The following is a 21,662-nucleotide window of genomic DNA, read 5'->3' as shown; positions in this document are numbered from 1 at the left end:
ATCCATCACTGTCTGCAATTGTGGAACAGCAACAACCTGTCGCAAGGCATGCCTTTCCAAGATCCCATCTTCACTGACGCCTCCATCGCCGGCTGGGTCTTACCTCAACCATATCACTATACAGGGAGTCTAGCCCCCTCATCATCATGGATGGTGTATCATCTTGAGCTACTAGCTATACGCCTCGCTATCAAAGCTTTCGTTATACTCATTTGTAGCAAAGTGGTCCTCATCAAGACAGACAACATGACCCCCATTTAAGATCTTCCAAAATAAGATGGTACTCACTCTCTCCTACTGTCACTTATGCAGCAGCCCTTGCATTGGGAAGTATGTCACTGCATAAACTTTCTGACAGAGACCCTTCCTTAGATGGGTGATGACTTGGCAGACGTGCTCACTAGGACGTATCAACAATTCCACAAGTGGGAAATCCACCCTCAAATCCTACTCTAGTACTTCCAGTGCTGGGGCACTTCATCCATAGATTTTTTTGCCACTCGCAAAAATGCAAAATGCCCAAACTTGGCATCCCGGTACTCTGACCCACAGTCCATGGGCAATGCACTATCAATCAATCAGGGAATTGTAAAGCGTGCTACTCACCTGTGAGAATCTCAAGGCACTTGCAGCTCCGGATCAGCTGAAGAGCCACGTCTTGAGGCTCTTCCTGAAGGTGTGCCGAGTGAGAGTGCGTCTGATGTTGATAGGGAGCTCGTGGATGAGCTGGTCAGCTATCTTTGCCTATGCTTTTCTCCTGTTTTCTTCCATGTGGTGGTGAAGATGTGGCAGTCATCCCAAATCCTTATCCTGGTAGCCCCCATGTGAGCCAGACAGCCCTGGTATTCAACACTCTGACATGTCAATGAGACCCCAATAGAAGCTTCTCAGGGGTTTCTTCTTGCAGTTTTTAGAAACCTGAGGCGGAGAGGAGCGCGGGACTGCGGGACACAGGGGGTCGTCTGCCGTCCTCGACCCGACCCTAACTGCGCCTACACCCGGGGACAGGACTACACTCCCCAGGGTGCACCTGTGCCCACACACCTGTTCTGTCGCAGGGGGAGGCGTTGACATTGCGCACATAAGCGCAGCCTCGACCCCTGAGAGTGGGTTTCTTCTTGCCGTTTTTGAAAACCTGAGGCGGAGAGGAGCGCGGGACTGCGGGACACAGGGGGTCGTCTGCCGTACTCGACTCGACCCTAACTGCACCTACACCCGGGGACAGGACTACACTCCCCAGGGTGCACCTGTGCCCACACACCTGTTCTGTCGCAGGGGGAGGCGTGGACATCGCTCACATACGCGCAGCCTCGACCCCTGAGAGTGGATTTCTTCTTGCCATTTTTGAAAACCTGAGGCGGAGAGGAGTGCGGGACTGCGGGACACAGGGGGTCGTCTGCCGTCCTCGACCCAACCCTAACTGCGCCTACACCCAGGGACAGGACTACACTCCCCAGTGTGCACCTGTGCCCACACACCTGTTCTGTCGCAGGGGGAGGCGTGGACATCGCGCACATAAGCCACTCCCCCAGCTCCGTGGCGCGGGTCGAAGCCCGGGACGAAGCCCGGGGTCTAAGGGCGGGCCTGTTTGTGCCTGTTCGTGACCTGGAGGACTGGACTGGGCTACCCCCTATACCACCTGGTATTTCCAACAAGTTTTGACTTTATTCTATAATTATTAAGAGTTGTTGGTCAATATAAACGCTTATATGGCTAGAAAGACCTAACCCCCCAACCTCCCGTCCACAAACCCGGCAAAAAACCTCATCAACTGCCCAATTACCCAGTATAACGGCCATTGACAAAATACTGCAGAAGGCAATCGGTGCAGTGTCCTCGGAAATAGAGAATACTGAGCGACGCCTTTCAATAACTCCTGGAAATTCAGAAGCCCCAATGTTGCAAGGGTCCCCAGTTGTGCAGTCTTTGGATACCTCAGGCACACTGCTCGACCCCCTCACCAACGAAACTCAATATGCTATCCTCAGTCCCAACTCATCTCCCCCATAGTCCCGCAACCTACCAAAAGGCACTACAAGCGCCACCCCAGACCAAAGAAACCCAAAACCACGAAGACAACCTACACAGAGGAACTCGATCAACCAGAGGGCACGTCGGTTGCCCCGGCACCCGTAAATCAAACCCCATTACCTCCTCTTTGGGCTACCCATCTCCTAATAGATATGCAAACCCACCTAGAACAATTTATCTTGACTCAGTTTAAGTCTGTAACGAGCAGGATTGACAGGGTAGTTTCTCTGCTAAATATAAGGCTCCACGGAAATAATATTTCTCTACCCCCCATAATAGGAATAGTGCAGACAGCACTGATCCTGATTGCATCCCCCGACACGCCCCCGGACTCCCTATCAGTTATGATCTACCCACAGCAAACTCTGTACCTGACAAGGCCGAGGGGAACACTTATTCCTCAGCTCCAAGAGTGAACCAGATAGCTTCCACTGCCACTAACGAGGCCATTTCTACCAAGCACACTTTCCAGGGAAGGCACTCCCAGGGCAACCATCTGAGGGAAATAGAATTGTCAGAGGCAAACCAAGTTAGAAATTTACAAGTGGAATCTATCGAACCTAGACACCTACTACAGTGCCTACACTTGCCCCCTGCTGCTTCACCCTATGTAGTAGTTCTTGCAGGGGTAACTCCACTATCCTCAGACCGGGGTGAAACCTTTTCAGAGCTCAAAAATAAGATCGTACACTGGCTCAGTAGGAACAGGCCATTATGTGGACAAGGGCAAGGAGAAATTTTATTTGCCCGTAGAGTTAGGTGGCTAGGATTGAAAAACAAAGATATTGACTGGGATTGCGTGGTAATAAATTTCAGGTGGTTAAACACATACTTAAGTGGGACAATTTTGATTCTGATCCACATGGTCCAATACACGCCCTCCCTCTAGCATACTTTTACCCCCCAGAACCAACATCCAGAAACAGTACCAGAACCTATTATCCTCTTGGAGTTCAGGGAAAAGATTTTGTTCTCCCCCTAGAAAATAGATTAAATTCCCTGAATACTGTAGACTGACTAATTTCATCACCTACCCACGAGAGTGATCAAATCACATCCAGTCAAGGTACTATTTGGGAGATGAAGGGCACTAATAAGCGGCACTCCTCTACCAGGACTAGGGACCAAGCAGGTAGGAAGGCAATGACGCAATCTCGACCTGCACTTTGATCCCCCGCACCTACTGACAATAACCACATTGAGACGGCGTGCCTAAATTGTGTGAATCGCTCTCTTTCTGCTCTCACCGCACCACAAGAGGAGACATCTACCTTCAGGCTCACTTCATGGAACCTAGCAGGGATTAACTGTAAACTGGACCACCCAGAGTGGGGGGAACTAGTAGACCAGTACGATCTTTGCCTATTTCAAGAGTCCTGGGCCCTGGTCTCCCCCCACAGAGCGGGCTTTGCAACCTTCTGCACTTCGGCTCTTTGGGGGATTAGGGGTAGACCTTACGGGGGACACTGTATCTGGGTGACTACCCACTTGGGCTGTTCAGTGAAGGTGTTAGATACCCATTCCTCTGACATCCTATCTATCCTTCTCAACTTTCCAGATGGCCTAAAGGTGGCAGTGGTTAACGTCTACCTCCGCCCTTCACCATCGAAAGAGGCCCTAATAGTTCTAAACCAACTAGAAGAACTTCTCCTATTGCTTCCTGCCTCGTCCCATAAAATCATAGGGGTGACTTTAACTGCCACTTCGAACCTTTGGGAGGCACCGCATATGTTACCCAGGAGGAGGATACAGTGTGGTCCATTCCTGATTGTTCTATGTATTCAACAAAGGGCTGGACCCCGCTTGTATTAAAACTAAACAGCCTAACTATTTCGCACTCCCTTAGAGCCTGTAACGGAAGATTCCCTACAGATTCCCCTGGCAAGGTAACATTTAATAGACCATGAAAAAGTACCACCATTGACTACATAATGGTCAATCTCGAACTCTGGTCACACATTAGGACATTCGCAGTCATATCGAGAGTAGATAGTGATCACAGCCTTCTCTCCTTAGACCTAAACCACTAAATTGATTCCATTTATAAACCCCGACGTGATGAGGGTTCTCCCCACCAAAATGTAATCGCAACTGGTGGAGGCAGAAGAATCAAATGGGGCAATTTTGTGCAATCACACGACAAGGTAGCTGAAATGTACCACCAAGTCGCAAACACTCTAGAGAGAGTCTTTCCTCTTCCGGTGGATAAATTAGATACTGTCCACCTAAACGTCTTACATAACACTCACATAGAGTTAATTGATAAAATGGCTACTTTCTTCTATTCTACTGTTGTTGAGAAGTTCCGGCCACCCCGTCCAAACAAATGGTACAATACAATGTGTAGATAGGCGAAATCTCTTCTCTTAAGGGAGGTCAAAAGTGGTTCTATTGAAAAAATCAGACTAGCTAGATCTCACCATAAGAACATTGTTGCAAAGGCTAAATTAGAATGGGAGGAAGATAGATGGGCCGACATTAAAACAGCACTGGACAATCGCGATTGTAGGGCCTTTTGGAACTTGGTAAAAACAGGCAGGGCTGATGGCCTCTCTGCCATAGCCCCTAACGTAAGCGAAGAGGCCTAGACCATGCATTTTAAAAAACTGTACTCCCAAACTAACAGTTCTTTTTCCGAGGTCTCCACCTGCCCCTTAGATGAGCTACCAGAGTGTAAAGTTCCTGAAAACTCAGATTTGGGGGTTCCTCAATGCACCGTGACAGAAGTTCGAGAGGCCCTGAGGTGCTTTTACCATCAGGAAAAGCACCGGTCCTCGATAGGATTCCGGGTGACTTGTTCCTTAGCGAGCAGAAGGTATGGGCCCCATACATCTGGGTGCTGTTTAATGCCATCCTCCAGGGCATGGAGGTACCTCACACTTGGCTCGGAGCAGAAATCATTCCTATCTTCAAAAAGGGCTCCTCCCTCGATCCGGTGAATTACCGACCTATTAGCCTTATTGACATCCTGCAAAAACTGTTTGCGCAAATACTACTCTGTAGGCTACCTTTATGGCTAGAAGATCACGAGATTCTCACCCCCCTTCAGGCAGGGTTTCAGGCCAAGGTCTCCACCACGGACCAACTCTTCAGATTACAGCTAATTCACTGGAAAGTGGTGATTAAAGGGGGAGGTAGCCTGTACCTGATCTTCGTAGATCTTCGATCTTCGTTTGACCACGTACAGAGAGACCAGCTCTGGGCCATACTGCAAAAAATGGGCATTCCCCCTTATTTATGCCATATCTTACAACGTCACCAAGGCAATTATGCTAGGGTCAGCTACGGAAAAATGGGGGAGCTTTCGGCTCCCTTCAGAGTCGAAAAGGGGGTCAGGCAGAGGTGCGTCTTGGCCCCCACACTCTTCCCCCTATTTCTCAACGGCCTGGTAGACCACCTCCTAGGAACGAAGGATTTAGATTCTCCTCGCTTGGCAGATCGTCTCGTACCAGCCCTAATGTTCGCTGACGATACGTTACTTCTTTCCAAATCATCTATGGGTTTTCAGCGAACATTGGAAGCATTTTGTAACATCTGCTCACTAAGGAACCTGGAGATTAATCTCTCTAAAACCAAATACATGGTTTGCCATGCTAGAACGGTAAATTGCCCCCACCCCCATATGAATGGTCTGGCCCTGGAAAGAACTACCACATTTGATTACCTGGGGATTAGCCCTTTACGATCATATGGACTGGCGGTCCCACGTGGCCAAAGCAAACCTAAAACTTGCACAAGTTTCAGGGGGCATCTTGAAGGTACACAATGATTGCCCCCATAAAATCTTAGGTCCCCCACTAGAAATATATAAGGCCCAAGCAAGGGGAGGAGCGCTGTATGTAGTTGAACTCTGGGGACATGCTAACGCTACCTCCTTGGATGCTACCAAGAACGTTTTTTTTTGGACCTGATGTTGTTGAGGGATTTGTAGGTTGTTGGTTTATTACGTCTACCCCGAGCACCCCTCTTCTCCCATTGCGTCTAGCAGTTGTTTTGACCCCAATCAGGGGTATAATTTCTAATCGCCCTCTTATTGGAGAAGTCTTTGGAGCACCCCCGAGCTTATCCATTACAGGGAGGAACTGAAGCATTTCCTACTTACTCAGGGTGCAGGGAAGATCCCCTGGCTCATGCACATTAAACATCTATGTCATTCACTGGGAAGGGCTGACCTATGGCTTACTCCAGAACAGACATGTCCCTGTATCTCCAAACAATCTCTTGCATTAGCACTCAAGGAATACCATCAGGCCAATATACTACAGAACACTGCCATAGGGGTGCTAAGCTCAAGATTTTTGGAGGTAAAGTGCACATATCGTTTTGAACAATTCTTGGACAATATCCAACCCCCCTCGAAAAAAAAATGTATGTGCAATTTAGACACGGAACACTTCCGGTAAGGGACTTCACGAACAAGTGGGCAGGTGCAAACTCTCCACCCAAGGGCTGCCCAGGTTTTAACGCCAGTGTAGAATCTGACCTACATGTTTTACTCTTCTGTCCTTCTTATGCCAATGCAAGAGCCAAATGGATCATCCAACTCTGTAAAAATGTGGGCATCAGGAATTACCAGGAAGTGTACCGTATTCTAAAATATGATTCCTCCCCCTTACTGGTATTTGTGACATCCAGATTCCTATTTTCCATGTGGTGCCACAGAAGGGCCAAGCTTAAGGCGCTCGATACTGCTCACAGCGCCTAGGTGGTTCTTATTCATATAAATATTGGAGGGGGTCGGCAAGTGACCAGATCCACAAGCTCAGCTTTCCTTGCTTTGTATCTAATGCTCTTATTTAAGTAATAGAACTGCTTGTGATCAATTTTTATCAATATTTTAAAACCAATTTTAAAGGATGTTACTTAAACATTATTTCGTTTTAACTACAATGTTTTATGTCTAAAATGTTTGCTCTCAGTTTTGTACGTCAGACGAGCCTAGAGTTGTTTTATCTTGTACAGCTATTATGGCCTATGGCCGAAATAAAGTTTGATGACTGGCTTCTCAGCAGGCCCAAACTTCTCATGCGGACCAAGATCAAATCAGACACTCAGATCCCATAAAGCTCAATCTAGTGATCTGGCACCTAAGGTCCTAGAATTTAGCAACCAGTGCCTTCCAAAGGAGGGCATAGGCATCATACATCGTTCTCACAGGATTAGCCTATTACACAGCAAAATGGAAGAGATCAGTCCACTATTTAATCTCCAAACACCTAGACCACCTCAAACCTACTGTCCAGGATCTTATCTGCTATCTTACCCATCTGCAGACATCAGGCCTCTCATGCACTTCTATATGTATCCATTTAACAGCCATAGACACTTAGATGGGTAACAGGAAATGAGTTGTTTTTCACATTCCTGTAGTTAAGGTCTTCTTGGAGGGTCTCAAAAGGATTATCCCTTCCAGAGTCCCACTTAAGTGGAATCTGAGTATGGTATTTACCCAAGTCTTAGAAACTCCCTATTCCCCTTTGAACCTATGCACTCTTGCTCTCTACAGTTCCTCTCCTGGAAAGTAGTTTTTCTCGTAGCTATAACATCTCTGATACGCATCAGTGAGTTTCAGGCCCTCACACTCGCCAACATCATCCGATTACATGACATCACCATCATCTACGCCGGTGACACCCAGCTCATCCTCTTCCTGATGGACAAGACAAACACCATCTTAACCAACTTCACAAACTGCATGACCATAGTAGCAGATAGCAGACTAGAGGCAAACCAACTGCCTGAAGCTCAACTCTGACAAGACGGAAGTAATGGTCTTCAGTAACCAGACCGCCCTATAAGAATTCTCCTGGTGGCAGTCAGAGCTAAGACCAACACTCATATGCTCAGACCATGCATGAAATCTAGAGATCATCATAGATGACAAGTTCAACATGACGGCTCAAGTTCAACATAACGGCTTAAGTCAACGCAGTGTGCACCTCCTGCTTCCACAGCATATGCATGCTGCAAAGGATCTTCAAATGGTTGCTGCAGAACACCAGCTGGACCATCACACAAGCACTTGTCACTAGCAGGCTGGACTACGTCAACACTTTCTACGCCGGAATCTCCAAACAACTCATACACAGACTCCAGACCATCCAGAACGCAGCTGCAAGGCTCGTACTTGACCTCCCACGCCGCACCCACATCACGCCGCACCTCAGGAAGCGTCACTTACTCTCCAATTCAGACTTCTCATGCACACCTATAAAACCCTACACAACACAGTACTAGAGCATCTGAACAGCTGCATACACTTTCACCAACCCACCAGACACCTACGTTCTGCCTCACTCTCGCTTGCTCTCACCCCGCATCCACAAAAGCAAAACTGGAGGTCACTTATTCTCCTACATCCCACCCAAGACATGGAACGGCCTCCTAATACTCCTTTTAGCCTCCTCCACCTCCTCACTTCTTGAATTCCACAAGTAGATGAAGACCTGACTCTTCATATAAGCATCTTGGGACCATACACTTACACACCTTGCTCAAGTTCCTGGATACCCTCTTGGGTGATTAGAGCGCTACCCAAATCAACTTAAAATAACGCTACAAGAACCTTACATTGTGGTCCACAAGGACAGGGTAGTACTCCAAACCAACCCAAAGTTCCTACTCAAAGTGGTTTCCCCCTCTCCCAAACTACAGAGCTCCGACTCTTCTTCCCTCAGCCATACTCAGTAGCAGAAAGATAGGGTCACCTTCAAACTCCTCACCCACTCCTACAAATCCCTCAACAACATCAGGTCCAAATACCTCAACGAGAGAGTATCCTTCCACGTACCCAAGAGGAACCTCCGCTCTGCCGAACTCGCCCTGGCAGAGGTCCCCCGCATCTGCAGAAACAGAACTGGTGGAAGAGCTTTCTCCTACATCGCGGCCAAGACCTGGAACGTGCTCCCTGTGAACATCAGACGCTCCCCGAGCCTGCACACGTTCAGGAAGGACCTCAAGACTTGGCTCTTCGACTGATCCGGAGCTGCTCCCCCGCGCCTTAAGACCCTCACGGGTGAGTAGCGCGCTTTATAAACCCTTTATAAATTGATTGATTGAGAGAGCCCTCTACAACCTAGACGTCATGTCTCCTGTTAGATCTATAGGACCAAACCATTCCATAAAGCCGACCAGGCCAGCCTATTTCTAAGGCAGGTGCTGGCATGTAGATAGTCAAGTACATCCAAACTTGATATCTTAAAGCTAAAAGACTCCTCTTAGTTATCCCCCAGGTTTGTTTCTATATGTAAGAAAGCAGCATCCATGGCCTTTCCTTTGCTATATGCCACCAGCTGCCATATGGAAAGCAGTCACTTGCCCAACCCCACACACTTTCACCAAGCACTACTGTGTGGATATCTTAGCCCGCCAACAGACAATGGTTGGCTAAACAATCATAAGGACTTTGTTTCAGACATCTGTATCATCCACCTGCTAGCCACCACTTGTAAGGAGTGCTGCTTTTCTGTTTGTTGAAAGCATTTGTATCTACAGTTTTTGTTCTGAAAAAAAAAGCATTTGTATCTACAGCAACACATTTTTTTTAACTGAAAATGTTATTTACCCTGTAAGTGTCTGTACGTAGCGTGTAGTGCTGTAGATTTACATGTGCCCACCCTCCTCCCCGAAAACGTTCAACTCTACTTGCAGATCTCTGCCTTATTAACTAACTTCCTTTCATAATAAAAATGCACCACTCCATACTACTCCCCCGTTGCGCGAAAAATAATCTGACAGAGTTGGTGCCCATGCACATTGCCAACGAGGGGTGGAGTCACCCTCCAACCTGTGATGCCAAAGCCTTTTTTCGAAGTAAAACAACCTGCTAATGTCCACGTCCAACACCGGATGGCAGGAGTATTCAGAGCTTGTGAATCTGCAGCACTACACCCTACGAACAGCATTTTCCATATGCACTAGCAACGTTGGGTTAAGGACTTTGTGGCTAGTGCGATAGGTGATACAGTACATCACTTCAAAGATAATGTACTACACTGAGGGCCAGATGTACGACCATTCCGTTTTGCGAGTCGCAAATTGTATTGAATTGTGACTTGCACTTTGTAAATCGCAAAATGGAATGTACAACAGTGTCTCAGACACAGTTTGCAATTCCCATGTGGTAGTAAATTGCACGCCTCATTAATATTCATGAGGCAAGCACAATTTGCGATCACATTGGGAATGGCTAGCACTCCCAGGGATGGTGGCCTGCTGGGGTCAACAGGCCACCATGTTTGTGACTGCTTTTTAAATGAAGCAGTTTTTGTTTTTTTAAATGCAGCCCGTTTTCCCCAAAGGAAAATGGGATGCATTTTAAAAAGCAAAATTAAACTTTTCAGCTTCATTTTTTAAGGACAGGCAGTGTGCTGCTCTTAAAAAATATTTTTGCGCACACTCACAGAGGGGAAGGGGTCCCTTTGGGACCCCTTCCCGTTTGCGAGTGGTTTACCACCAACTTGAAGTAGGTGGTAAACTGTGAGTGTTTTGCGGCAAGAGTCGCAAACCCTTTTTTAGGATTCATTGACTCGCAAAATAGCGTTTGTACATGCCAGGAGCCTTTTTTTGCGGTTGCAAACGGGCCAATCTCCCGTTTGCAACTCCAAAAAACAGTCGTACATCTGCCCTGAGTCCTTTGTGAAAGGAAAAGATGTATAGTAATATTAGTGACTCACCTGTATTATTCAACCATTGATTATTGCTTATTCTTTTTTTCTCCTAAACAGGCCTGCACGAAAGCCTCTGGGATTTTTACCATTGCTTTGCAAGAAACCAGACATTGAGAATGATATAATTATAAAGAACAAGCAAAGCAGATTTGGACAGTCATCTGTTCCAGCTCAGTCACAAGATCTGAGAAGGCTTCCATCTTTTAAAAGCACTATTGATGAAAAACCAGCATGTAATGTGGTATCAACAAAAGGAGCCTCCAGTGTAGATGAAACCAAAGGACATGGAAGTGTTAGCCGAACTTCAGCTGTGGTATGTTAGCACTTTTTTGTTGTGTAAAAATGTATGTGGAATAATGGCAGAAGGCAGAATATCAAGAGCACAGTTGGTGTATTCACGTGTGTCACCAGTGATGTAATTTGGATTCATTGCACCTGAAAACACACCGCTGTGTGGAGGAGCAGCAGGGTTTTGAGGGGAGTGACTAATTGGTTCTAGTCACAAGTAGCTAATCCAAGTGTCCATCAATATGGGCACACAGCTGCCATACTTTTAATGTAACATTACGAATATTTCTGAACAGGCATGATATGTGTATATAAAACAAAGTGATATAAAAACTCCTATTCGTCTCTGAACTGTGAAATATTTCACAGTTCCCTGTGAAGTATGGATTTCATCATCATAGTAACAGCTCCCAAGCCCCTCTTCAGAGCCTTCACTTTGTCTGGGGTACTATACTTGCGCAGAGTGGAGGCCCAGATTATGCAGCAAGGTTTTATGAATTAGCCTGCAAAAATAGCAACTTGGACATCACTTTCTCTGGCTGTATTATTCTCCAGTATTGGATCTTGCATAGATTCACATGCTTGAATCATTCCCCATCGTTGAAGTGGGAGTCCCATGGTAAAAATAGAAAACAGTACAGTTTAACACACACTCCCTTCAGAGGCTTTACTCCTTCACATTGTATGCCACACGTCGTGTGATGGGAGTCTCTCTGAGCTCTGCTCAGTTTGTTGCTAGTTTTTATATATAAAGAGTTATTCTTCAAGAAATCCGACTGCACCCTAACATTTACCTAAGATCTGACTGGTCAGATTCAGCAAAGAAAGGACTTTTCTGACCCTGTGGAAGATGTGGAGTGAAAAGACTCCACTCAGTGAGCCTCACAAGGAATGTTTATACTGTCTCCATCCTTCACATAAGGTAAACGACTGTAAAATCTGACATACCTTTTCTTCTAAAACATAGTAGGATAGGGAAGGGAGGCTTCTAATAAGGCTCCAAAAATTTAAATCTTAAACTCCCATTCCAGAGGAGGATAGTGAGGATTCCTCAAATACACAAATGAGGCCACATAAAAGGGCAAGATCACAAGATCAAATGTCTCCAGAATGGCACACAGAAAACATTGTGGGTCATTAGGAGAGCAAGGGACAACAGGCATGTGAAGGCTCTCAGAAACAAAAAAAGAAGAAAGTCTCTTCAGAAAAAATCAGATCTAAGCCTACCACTCCTTCTCCAAGTCTGGTATTACATTTTAAGCGGCCCTACTGAGGGCTGTTGATGGAAGCATCTGCCTTAATAGCAAACTGCACAAAAATCATCGTCGATGACAACAGCGTCGAAGATTACCTACAATGAAGACAGTAGCAGCAGCGAAGAAGAAACTGTCGATGATGCAGTTGATGATGGAAATTGTAACGCTGCCGACAGTTAAAGCCCTGATTATGTTGTCATTGTCCAAGTCAACAAGAGAAAAATGCACTGAGACATTACTGAAGCCCAAACATTCCTTCCCAAGTATAATCGCTCTACTTTAAAAAAAAAAAACATTTTTATAGAGTTTATATAGCGCGAACTTGACCCGAATCGGGTATCAGAGCGCTTTACATAGCACCAGTTGCATTCCATGAGGACACATGGGGAGATTAAGTGATCTGCCCAGAATCACAGGATGTTCAGCGTCATTGCCGAGACTCGAACCCAGTTTCCCAGTTTCGAGTTCGACCGCCCTTAGCCGTTAGGCCAACTCCTCACCAACACACTTACTGGATGAGGAAGATTCAGAGCAGCCCGCAGTCCTTCTGAGTTAAATGTCAATTATCAAGAAGAAGAAGATGAGCAATATTTTGAAGAAGGTTATTATTCGTTGGGAGCACAACAATATGTTAAGAAGCCTATTCAATATTTAGACCAAAACCAACATTATACTCATCACCAGCTCCAAGAAGGCATGGCTCAGATGCTAATTACTTTGGTAAACAACATACAGAGTATGTTGCTGGATTACTATAAAAGGTTTTCAGAACCCACAAAGACTCTATCTCCATCACAACCGATTCGTCCTCCACAGTCTCTTCAGGTACGACCTCCTACAATTTTCCAGCACCTCTGACACCCAATAGAACATAAAGACTTTGCAGTTCCTTCAACAGATGACGGAATGTCTTCTGACATGGATAGAGAGGAAGGTGAACTACAGGGCATTCAAACAACACCGAAGGAATGGGGTGACTACCTGATTACCAGCGCCATCAGCGCTGACCACACAACCAGTGGATTCTCCACCACCTGATGACATTTGAGGTTTTCATAATTTTATGCAAATGCTGCAAAAAGGTTTGAACTACCAATGCCTATATAGCAATCAGATTGCTTTTTAAATGATTTCATGGAATCTACTAAAAAATCAATTAGGGCAATCCCTATTGTAAATTTTATTTGGGAGGAAAGTATGAAAATAATGAAGGACCCAGCTACAGTCTGCCATTTTACCCTGTTTGGATGAAAAAAATATAAAGCGCCAGAAAGTTCACCAGCATGCTTAATTGGGCATCCAAAACCAGATTCTGTAATAATGCAAGCAGCTCAAGAATCCATTCACACACATTTCAACACCACCCGATTGAGAAGGCCTGCACTTAGATAGAATGTTTTTTCTACCATGTCGGAAATTACAATTAGAGCTGCCAATTCATTGGCTCTTCTCAGCCATTGTGACAGAAAAACGCTTACCTGAAAATATTAAAGTGGATGCAAAAAAGATCCTAGAGGAAGGTTAAAAAACTGCATCTAAGATGATAGACTGTGTGATGGACATTTCATCTAAAGGTTTTCGTCAGCTAGAGCAAGCGACTATTTTCTGCTGATAGGGATGGCTGAAAACCACATCATTCAGGCCAGAAATCTTGGACATGCCATATGAGGTCGAAGTATTATTTAGCAAACACGTGACGATGCCCTACAGGTGTTAAAGACTGACACAGATACAGCAAGATCATTAGACACCTTGCAGATTAGGAGAATGCCTTTTCGAGGAACAAGAAGAAGAGGGCTACTCTTGTACAGAGGTTTCAGTAGAGCGAGCAGCTGCAAATCTCTGAAGGAAAGGTGCCCCTTGGGTGCACTACAGTGAGCTTACATGGTTGTCAACAGAAATGATACAGGAAAACAATGCAGGGCAGCACAGCTTCTGTTGACATGCAAGGGATATTCTGTCCCACCAGTTACCATATGCGACACAAGGTATCCCAATTGCTTGTAAAGCAGATAAGATATAGTAGCTTCAATTGATATTTGGCTTTGTGGCTTCTTTAGTGGCTTCTTGATATGAAGTTAAAAATATATAGATTAGTCCAGCCAGAAGCCAGGCAGATTTGTCAGGGACTGTCCGGGACTATGTCGGGAACACAGTCAGGGACTTGGGCAGGGACTGGGAACTGGGTAGAAAACGTACACAGAAAGAAGAGTACAGCGTTGCCCAGGATCCCACAGGAAGTCAGAGGAGAAAAGGGATTCAAAGGGGAAGCCTGTACAAGTGAACAAAATGGCTAAGACTCAAGAGGATAGGCACTCAAGAGGCAATTTAGCATTCAGAATAACTACACCCAGGATGGACGTGCAGACATATATACACACACAACAACAATAAAGGGAATGTGGGTAAAGCACTCAGGAACTCCACACGGTAAGACTGAAGCTCGATCAGTTCCTCATCCATAATTGCTGTTACAGATAGTGACTGCAAATACCCACATATAGGATATGCATGCAAAGGCAGGTTCTGTGGAGCCGATACCTATGGTGATGTTATAAATGTAACTCAAAGACAATACTCACTGTGAACAAGAAACACCACCTAGGTTGGCAGCTGTGCCCACGGATCCTGGCGATCAAACAGGAACACGCAAGGCAGTAACAGCAAGGGGGTAGAACTAAATACAAGCACAATAGACTAGGAGCTAGCAAGGAGGACTGCGCACTGTAGTCCAGGGGAGGAGCCACCTATCTCGTGATACTTCGAAGACTCTTCCAGTACAACAATGTGCAATCATCCGGACCCAACACTAGGCGGCGATCTATGCTATAGATATGAATGTCAGCAGCCCTACATGCCAAGAACAGATGCATACTGGTAAGTAGCATATTCAATCACAGGGCACACTTGGCAGAAAGCAAGTAACAAACATACAAGGTAATAGAAGCAAGACAGCAGGAATAGAAAGACTGTAAACTAGGAACTGTAACCAAGGAGATGGAAAGAAAAGCAGGGACTGGGAAAGGATATACAGAAGGGGAGACTACAAGGGTATATTAGAATAGTGCTGTATCAGGAGTCAAGAAAACACAGTAGCACTGAAGGCTGTGTTGGAGCAGGAACAAGAATTGTGCAAAAGCTCAAGAGTCAAGATAGCACTGCAGGTAGTGCTAGTTCAAGGAAACCGGAAGTAGCTACTGCTCAGGAAAAGGAGTCAAGAGACCACTGCAAGCAGTGCAAATCAGGAACAAGAAATAGCTGAAGCTCAGGAACAAAGAAAACTATAACTCCGGAAGCAAGGTAGCACTGCAGCTAGTGCTAATTCAGGCACAAGGAATAGCTATAGCTCAGGAATTCTGAAAACAAGGATATCAAAAGCTCAGATAACACTGGAAACGAGGATATCAAAAGCTCAGGAAACACTGGAAACAAGGGTCTGTCTCACGGGTACACAGCTACAATGACCAACTTTGGCATCAGGTTAGCAGCAGCCAGCTACAGGTGAGCTGAATTCCTCCACCCATCCTTGGCATGCAAAGGGGGTAACAAAGCAGTAAGCAGGGAATTCTAGGTAACAGAATGTCAAACATGAGAAGGCTGGGTTCAGGAGCGAGCAGGCTGGCTTTCACAAAACCCAGAACGGATTGGGAATGGATGGCAATTTGCAAGTAGAATCCATATGACTGGAAGTCAGTTTAAGCATGAAGGGGAGGGTCCAGAAGCTTAATATGACAATGGAGAGCCCTGCAATTCAGCCCCCTGGTGGAGGGCCTGAGAATACAGGGAGTGAGTTGTGACAGATTAGCAAAGGTCATTCATTTGTTGGTGAAGTTGAACTTTTTGAGTTGAGCAATCCAATTTTCAGGGTGGTCTTCATGAAGTAAGATAGTTTCTCTAGTGATATCCAGGAACTGATTTCTTTGAAATATGGAGGTAGCATAGTAGAACTATTCGGGATTACAATGTAAAACCTCATGTTGACTGCGTATTGGTGGAAAGCAATGTACTTTTCGTGAATAGTTCATCCAATGTTTCAACATGTAGTCTGATTTCCAACTTTAATACATTGTGACATATCTGCCTGGTGAGATTCAAACCATTTCAAAATGGAACCCTCTACCATGTCTATCACTAAGGATGTGAGTTAAGAGGTTATGATTAGTAGTCTCTAAATTTACACGTAAATTGGGGACATCAACAAGGTAAGATTTTCCCTCTGTTTTCTTGCTATGTCCTGGTCTGAAACCTGTTTGCTGTTTCAGACGTCATGGTTATAGTTTGAACATGTGTGGCTAACTCCTCCCTGCTGATTCCCTTAAGCTAGGGGTTGGAGGTTTTGTAGGATTGATCATGTACATTATTGAATGTGTCTTTTTGTCTGTTTAGACCATGCCTCAGCCTTGTTTTCAAAAATAAGGATTTCCTCATACATTATGAGTGTATACGTTCCACCTGGAGTGATAACTCCAGCTAAAATTCCACCACCTGCCATTCTTAGTAGCTCCAAGTCTCCAGGCCCGAAATTCCCAGGTCATCAAACAGCAGACCTAATAATTGCAGGTCAGTAACACCAGACCTGGTTTTACCGGTGCAGATGTGCACCAGTGAAACCGTTGCAAGGGCTGGGCCGTATGGAAGGAGATCAGCCCAGCCTTGCCCAACACCTGCAACACTACAAAGGACCAAACAAACCACTGCCTAAAGCCAGACCTCTGACACCGTCCCCCTCAAAGCAGTAAGGCTAGGCCCAAGTGTATCAGGCCCTAAGTAGAGGCTCTACCTGACCTAACAACTGCATCGTGGATGCATACAATGGTCCCATCTCTTCACCCCAATCCATTGATCCCGCTGAGGAAGGACAATAGTAGTGCGCGGGGCTGTCTCTCACACCGCTCCTACACATCCCCAGTCTCCACCTCTCTCACCCCGTGCTCATCGTAGAGAAGGAGTCAGTTCTTCACATTGACTCCTTTTAGCCTTTCTTGCCCACTTCTGAGACCCCCCAGCCCTGCCACTGACCTCTCCACGTCCTTTGAGCAGTTGGAAAATGTTAGCAGATTTGTCCCTGAAATTGGGAAAAACTACATAGAAAAGGACCTGGTATTCCCCGACCTACGTAGTTATTCCCCATTAAGGGGATGAAACTTGTAAAGCTGGGATGGAATTTTGGCACAGGGATACTGATCAGTATTGAAAATTATAGCACTCTGGTATCCCTGCACCAAATTCCAGCAAACTCTTAATGAGGGACCTTAGATGGGAACTTCTCTATCTCTTTAAAGATGCATAGAGAGCTTTCCTTCTGTTATTAATAGCTTTAGGAAACCAGAGACTGATCCTCTAAATTGATGTCAGCGTATTGCTCATGGGGAATGTTCATTTGGATTTCCATCACATGTTGTTATATTGGATAACCATGTAACTGTGATTGAGATTATACAGCAGGTACCGGGCAAACGTGGGCATATATACAGTATTGATACTGAAACTTGTAGCATGAAAGACAGTTGGCATCGGTAGTGGACAAAATAGGTTCTTTATATGTTTTTTTCTCCTATCTTCAAATAAACATCGCCAGCCGACACGTGTTTCGTCAGCAGGACCTTGGTAGCAAGTCTCAGCGACGCTCGGGTCTGTCCACGACGACAGACCCGAGTGTCGCCGAGACTTGCTACCAAGGCCTCTCCCACACAAACATACCCGTTTGTGCCACCCTACCGTTCTTCACTTCCCCACCGCACTGCCGGTCACCAATCGTTCCTTCTACCTTCCAGGATACCTATCCAGTTGACTAGCTCTGAACGACTTGCCCGTACAGCCCTGAAGAGTCACAGGTATCGTCCTGTTGACGAAACACATGTCGGCTGGCGTTGTTTATTTGAAGATAGGAGTAAAAAACCATATAAAGAACCTATTTTGTCCACAACCGATGTCAACTGTCTTTTATGATACAGTTTTCAGTATCAATACTGTATATATGCCCACGTGTGCCCGGTACCTGCTGTATTTTGTTCAAGTGACCAAGGTTTCCCTTCCTTGGTTCACCCACGAGGTTTAGGGTGTTTCCTCTGCACCGGCGGCACCGTGAGATAAAAACTTCTGTTACATTTGTATCACCCGCAGACTATATTCACTACTGTTAGAGCGCCATAGTCCAGCATTCCTCCAAAACCCCGCTCAGTCTTTCTATGTGATTGAGATGATGGTGGGTGATGTATGGGCATGTTTTAATTTGTGCTACAAACTCTTTTTTGTCAATCTTTGTGGAGATTCTTAATGTAGGAGGCTACTTTGTTTGCCTTTGAGGCAGTAGAAGTAGAAAAGTAAAGAGGATGAGAAAGTGGTTGGATCAGTCATTTGGAGATGGCTGGATATCTGGACTTACATTTTTGAGATAACTAGGTTACATATAAAGCTTTAGTTCTGTGAGGCATTATTATAATGTTGGGTCAGAGAGTTCTCATCGAGGAAAGTTTTAAGTTTGGATACATGGGTGGCATTGCTGTGCACACAAGTAGAGTGAAGTCTCCAAGGAAGATGTGGTGAGACAAGGGAAGAAGTTGATTGGTCAAGTACCTATATATTTTTCAACTACAGTATTGTTTCCCAGAGCAATGATATTATATATTTAGTCAAAAGGGTGGGCAATTACCTTTGGGTGATGCTTGGAAAAGGTCAGAATCTGGCATAAGGAGGAGTCTGTATAATTGAAAGCTATATCAACTTCCTGTTTGAGTGGTTTCTGTCAGTGTGTAACAGCGTATACCTATCTGATAGTAAAAGATCGAGTAATGCCTTGGAAGAGGGTATAATTCACTCTTCAATAAAATGAGATTGTGGTCTGTAAGTAATACACATATGGTAGCTGTAACTAATGTGAGAATTTGTCTATATGCATAGTTTGGATTGCTGATCAAGCTGCTAAAGCATAAAGATCAAACTCTCATTGTTGTACGTCTAGGTCTGGAGATGGTAGACATTTGTGTGTGTGCAACATCACTGAATGTTAGATAAAGTCTGCATCATCAGGGTAGGTGTAAGCACAAATAGTGATCGGACTAGTGTCGAGGGGGCAAGATCTAGGAGAGGATTGGAACACAGACGGCCAAGAAGGCCTGCATCCAGAAAGAAAAGTCTTGTCATTATATACAAAGAGGAGGGAAACATTAATGTTTGAGGATGTCTTTCCCAGTGCTTGCAATCACTTGCTAAGACAGGAGTTCTGTTATGATGGCAAAGACTGAGTAATGAAGAGAAGTTTGTGATAGTGGTGTCTAGGTTGTTGGGGTTAATAGGTGAACTGCTGTAAATATCCTTGTTCAGAGGATAGAGAGCCTCCTGAATGTGGAAAATGTGGGCTTTTTAGGGAAGAGGGAGCTGGAGCATGGGTTAAAATTCATAAACTAGATCAGATTGAGGCGAGATGAAAACAATCCTGGGGAAGCAAAAGAGATACCAAGATATTCTAGATCAGGTCTCACTTTTGAACAATGTTGCGTTTTTGGACTTTGAGGATAGATGGTGGAGAATGCGGGGGAGGTAGTCTGTGTAGTAGTCATCATGTGGAGATGAGAAAATGGAAAGATGACTACAGAGACATCTGGTATGAGTGTGCCACAAGATTAGGGGAGTCAGTAATGTAGTCTGATACAGGGTTAACATTGTCCTTGAGTGAGTTAACAAGGGTGCAGAAAAAAGGATAGGGACACATTGGTGTGTGTGGGAGGGTGTGATGGGGTGGGGTGGTTGTCAAGGTTTTGGAAATTCTTGAGATAAAAGAAAAGGCTTAGAAAATGTGGAGGTTCAAGTCATGATCTTGAATCATGACTTTTCCATTATTATAGTAGCTGATGTGTAGGCCTTCATGGCATCACTCAATGAGCTATCGTAAATGCATCTTTGAGCCTGCAATTCATCTACTTCTATATCTTTCTTGATAAATAACCGACAGTCAGATCAGGGTTGTCAGCCAGGGTAGAGCCTACACTAATTAAATAATTTGAACCTGATTCCAGACAAGGAAAGGAGATGGTGGCCTGATTATGTCACCACAGTCTTCATCAATCCAAGTCCTCTAATTTTTGTCACAATTTTCGTTCCCTCCCCCCGTCCTTGGTCTGATCTTGATCTCTTGTCTGCCATACTTGCCTTGATAATGTACAGTCCATCGCGGTGGAAGGGACGTCCTACAGTGTCGCAAAGGTGGTGGGCACGACTGAAAGGAAGCAATAAAAGGGCTGTTTCCAAGGGGGTCTCGAGCCTACGTTCAGGACTGTGATCAGGAAGTCCAGGACCGGGAGTAATGAAGATACCCATGATCAGGCCAATGACAGCTGTGGGAAAGGCCGCACCATGGTACACAGCATCGCTTGACGTCAGTGTTTATGATTCTGGCAAGGAAGAGTAGCAATTGTTTCTGTTAAATCTAACTAAATTATGCCCTAATGAGATGATGTTTGCCTTTTATTCAGAAGAACCTTTGTAAATCACAGGTAGGAGGGGTTTTATGTCTGCTAAAATCTATATGGGTAAAGGCAGAGCAGAGTAGAAAACACCAGTTGTTAACATAATTTTTGCAGTTTTTTAAGACCAAACTCTGCCACCCGTATTTAAGTGCTTTGCCAATACATTACTTACATGCAGTGCTTCTGTGCATAACATCATACATACAAATTGTATGTATTCCACCACAGAAAGCTGCTTCTCCCAGCAGACAGTGGCATGAAAATACGACTCGCTTTCACATGTACCCTCTCAGAAAATCTAGCAGAGTACATCGAAGCATGTTGTCTAATCAGACCCCCCCCCCCAGGATATAGCGGCATGGATTAGCTTTTGTAAAAATGCCGCGATTTCTACAAAAGTGCCGATTTCGCTGGCACTTTTGTAAAAATCGCTGCATTTTTACAAAAGTGCCAATTTCACACGAAATCGCGAAATCCTGGAGGGGCTGCTTATAGCTGGTCATGGTAGCCAGAGACCTGAACTTTCTTCCACTGAAAATTTTGATATTTCTTGACATAGTGACAGGGTTACAGAAAGTGGACGTTCAGGAGCTTCTGTCCTGGGAGTAAAAGAGATCAATCTCAACTTTGCCTGAGATGGTGCAATGATGCTTGCTTGCAAAAAGAGATTTGGGGTTTCACAAGAAACATTTATGTTTGTTATTCCTAATGGTGCTCCTCAAGCGGTCAATATTTGCGGTTTATGTTGGTATTGATCATAGCAGCTAATATGACCTGATATGGAGAGGGTTTAGATTTGGATATTTTAGGGACCACAATGTGCGAGATAAGAGCAAAATAGTGAGGAGACATTAATATTTAAAAGGGTAAATGAGAACTACTGGAAGACGGCTCCGAAAATAAACTAAGTTTTGACAAATTGTAAGGTTGGAACGTTATCAAATGCAAGAGCT

The 21,662-nt window shown here is 45.0% G+C and overlaps 1 protein-coding gene across 3 annotated transcripts in view; it reads left to right on the top strand.

Moving 5' to 3' along the window:
* The window catches only part of BDP1 (BDP1 general transcription factor IIIB subunit), a 1,449,812-nt gene that overhangs the window by 1,402,896 nt on the left and 25,254 nt on the right, over positions 1 to 21,662 (top strand). For all 3 annotated transcript variants that reach the window (XM_078675286.1, XM_078675285.1, XM_078675287.1), the window contains one exon: positions 10,758 to 11,013. In XM_078675286.1, coding sequence (XP_078531412.1) covers positions 10,758 to 11,013 — 256 coding nt within the window. The remainder of the gene's footprint in view (positions 1 to 10,757; positions 11,014 to 21,662) is intronic.

Source organism: Lissotriton helveticus, chromosome 2_1 (assembly GCF_964261635.1).
Source record: "Lissotriton helveticus chromosome 2_1, aLisHel1.1, whole genome shotgun sequence".
In the NCBI taxonomy this organism is placed as follows: Eukaryota; Metazoa; Chordata; class Amphibia; order Caudata; family Salamandridae; genus Lissotriton; species Lissotriton helveticus.
This window is presented reverse-complemented; position numbering and strand designations above follow the sequence as displayed.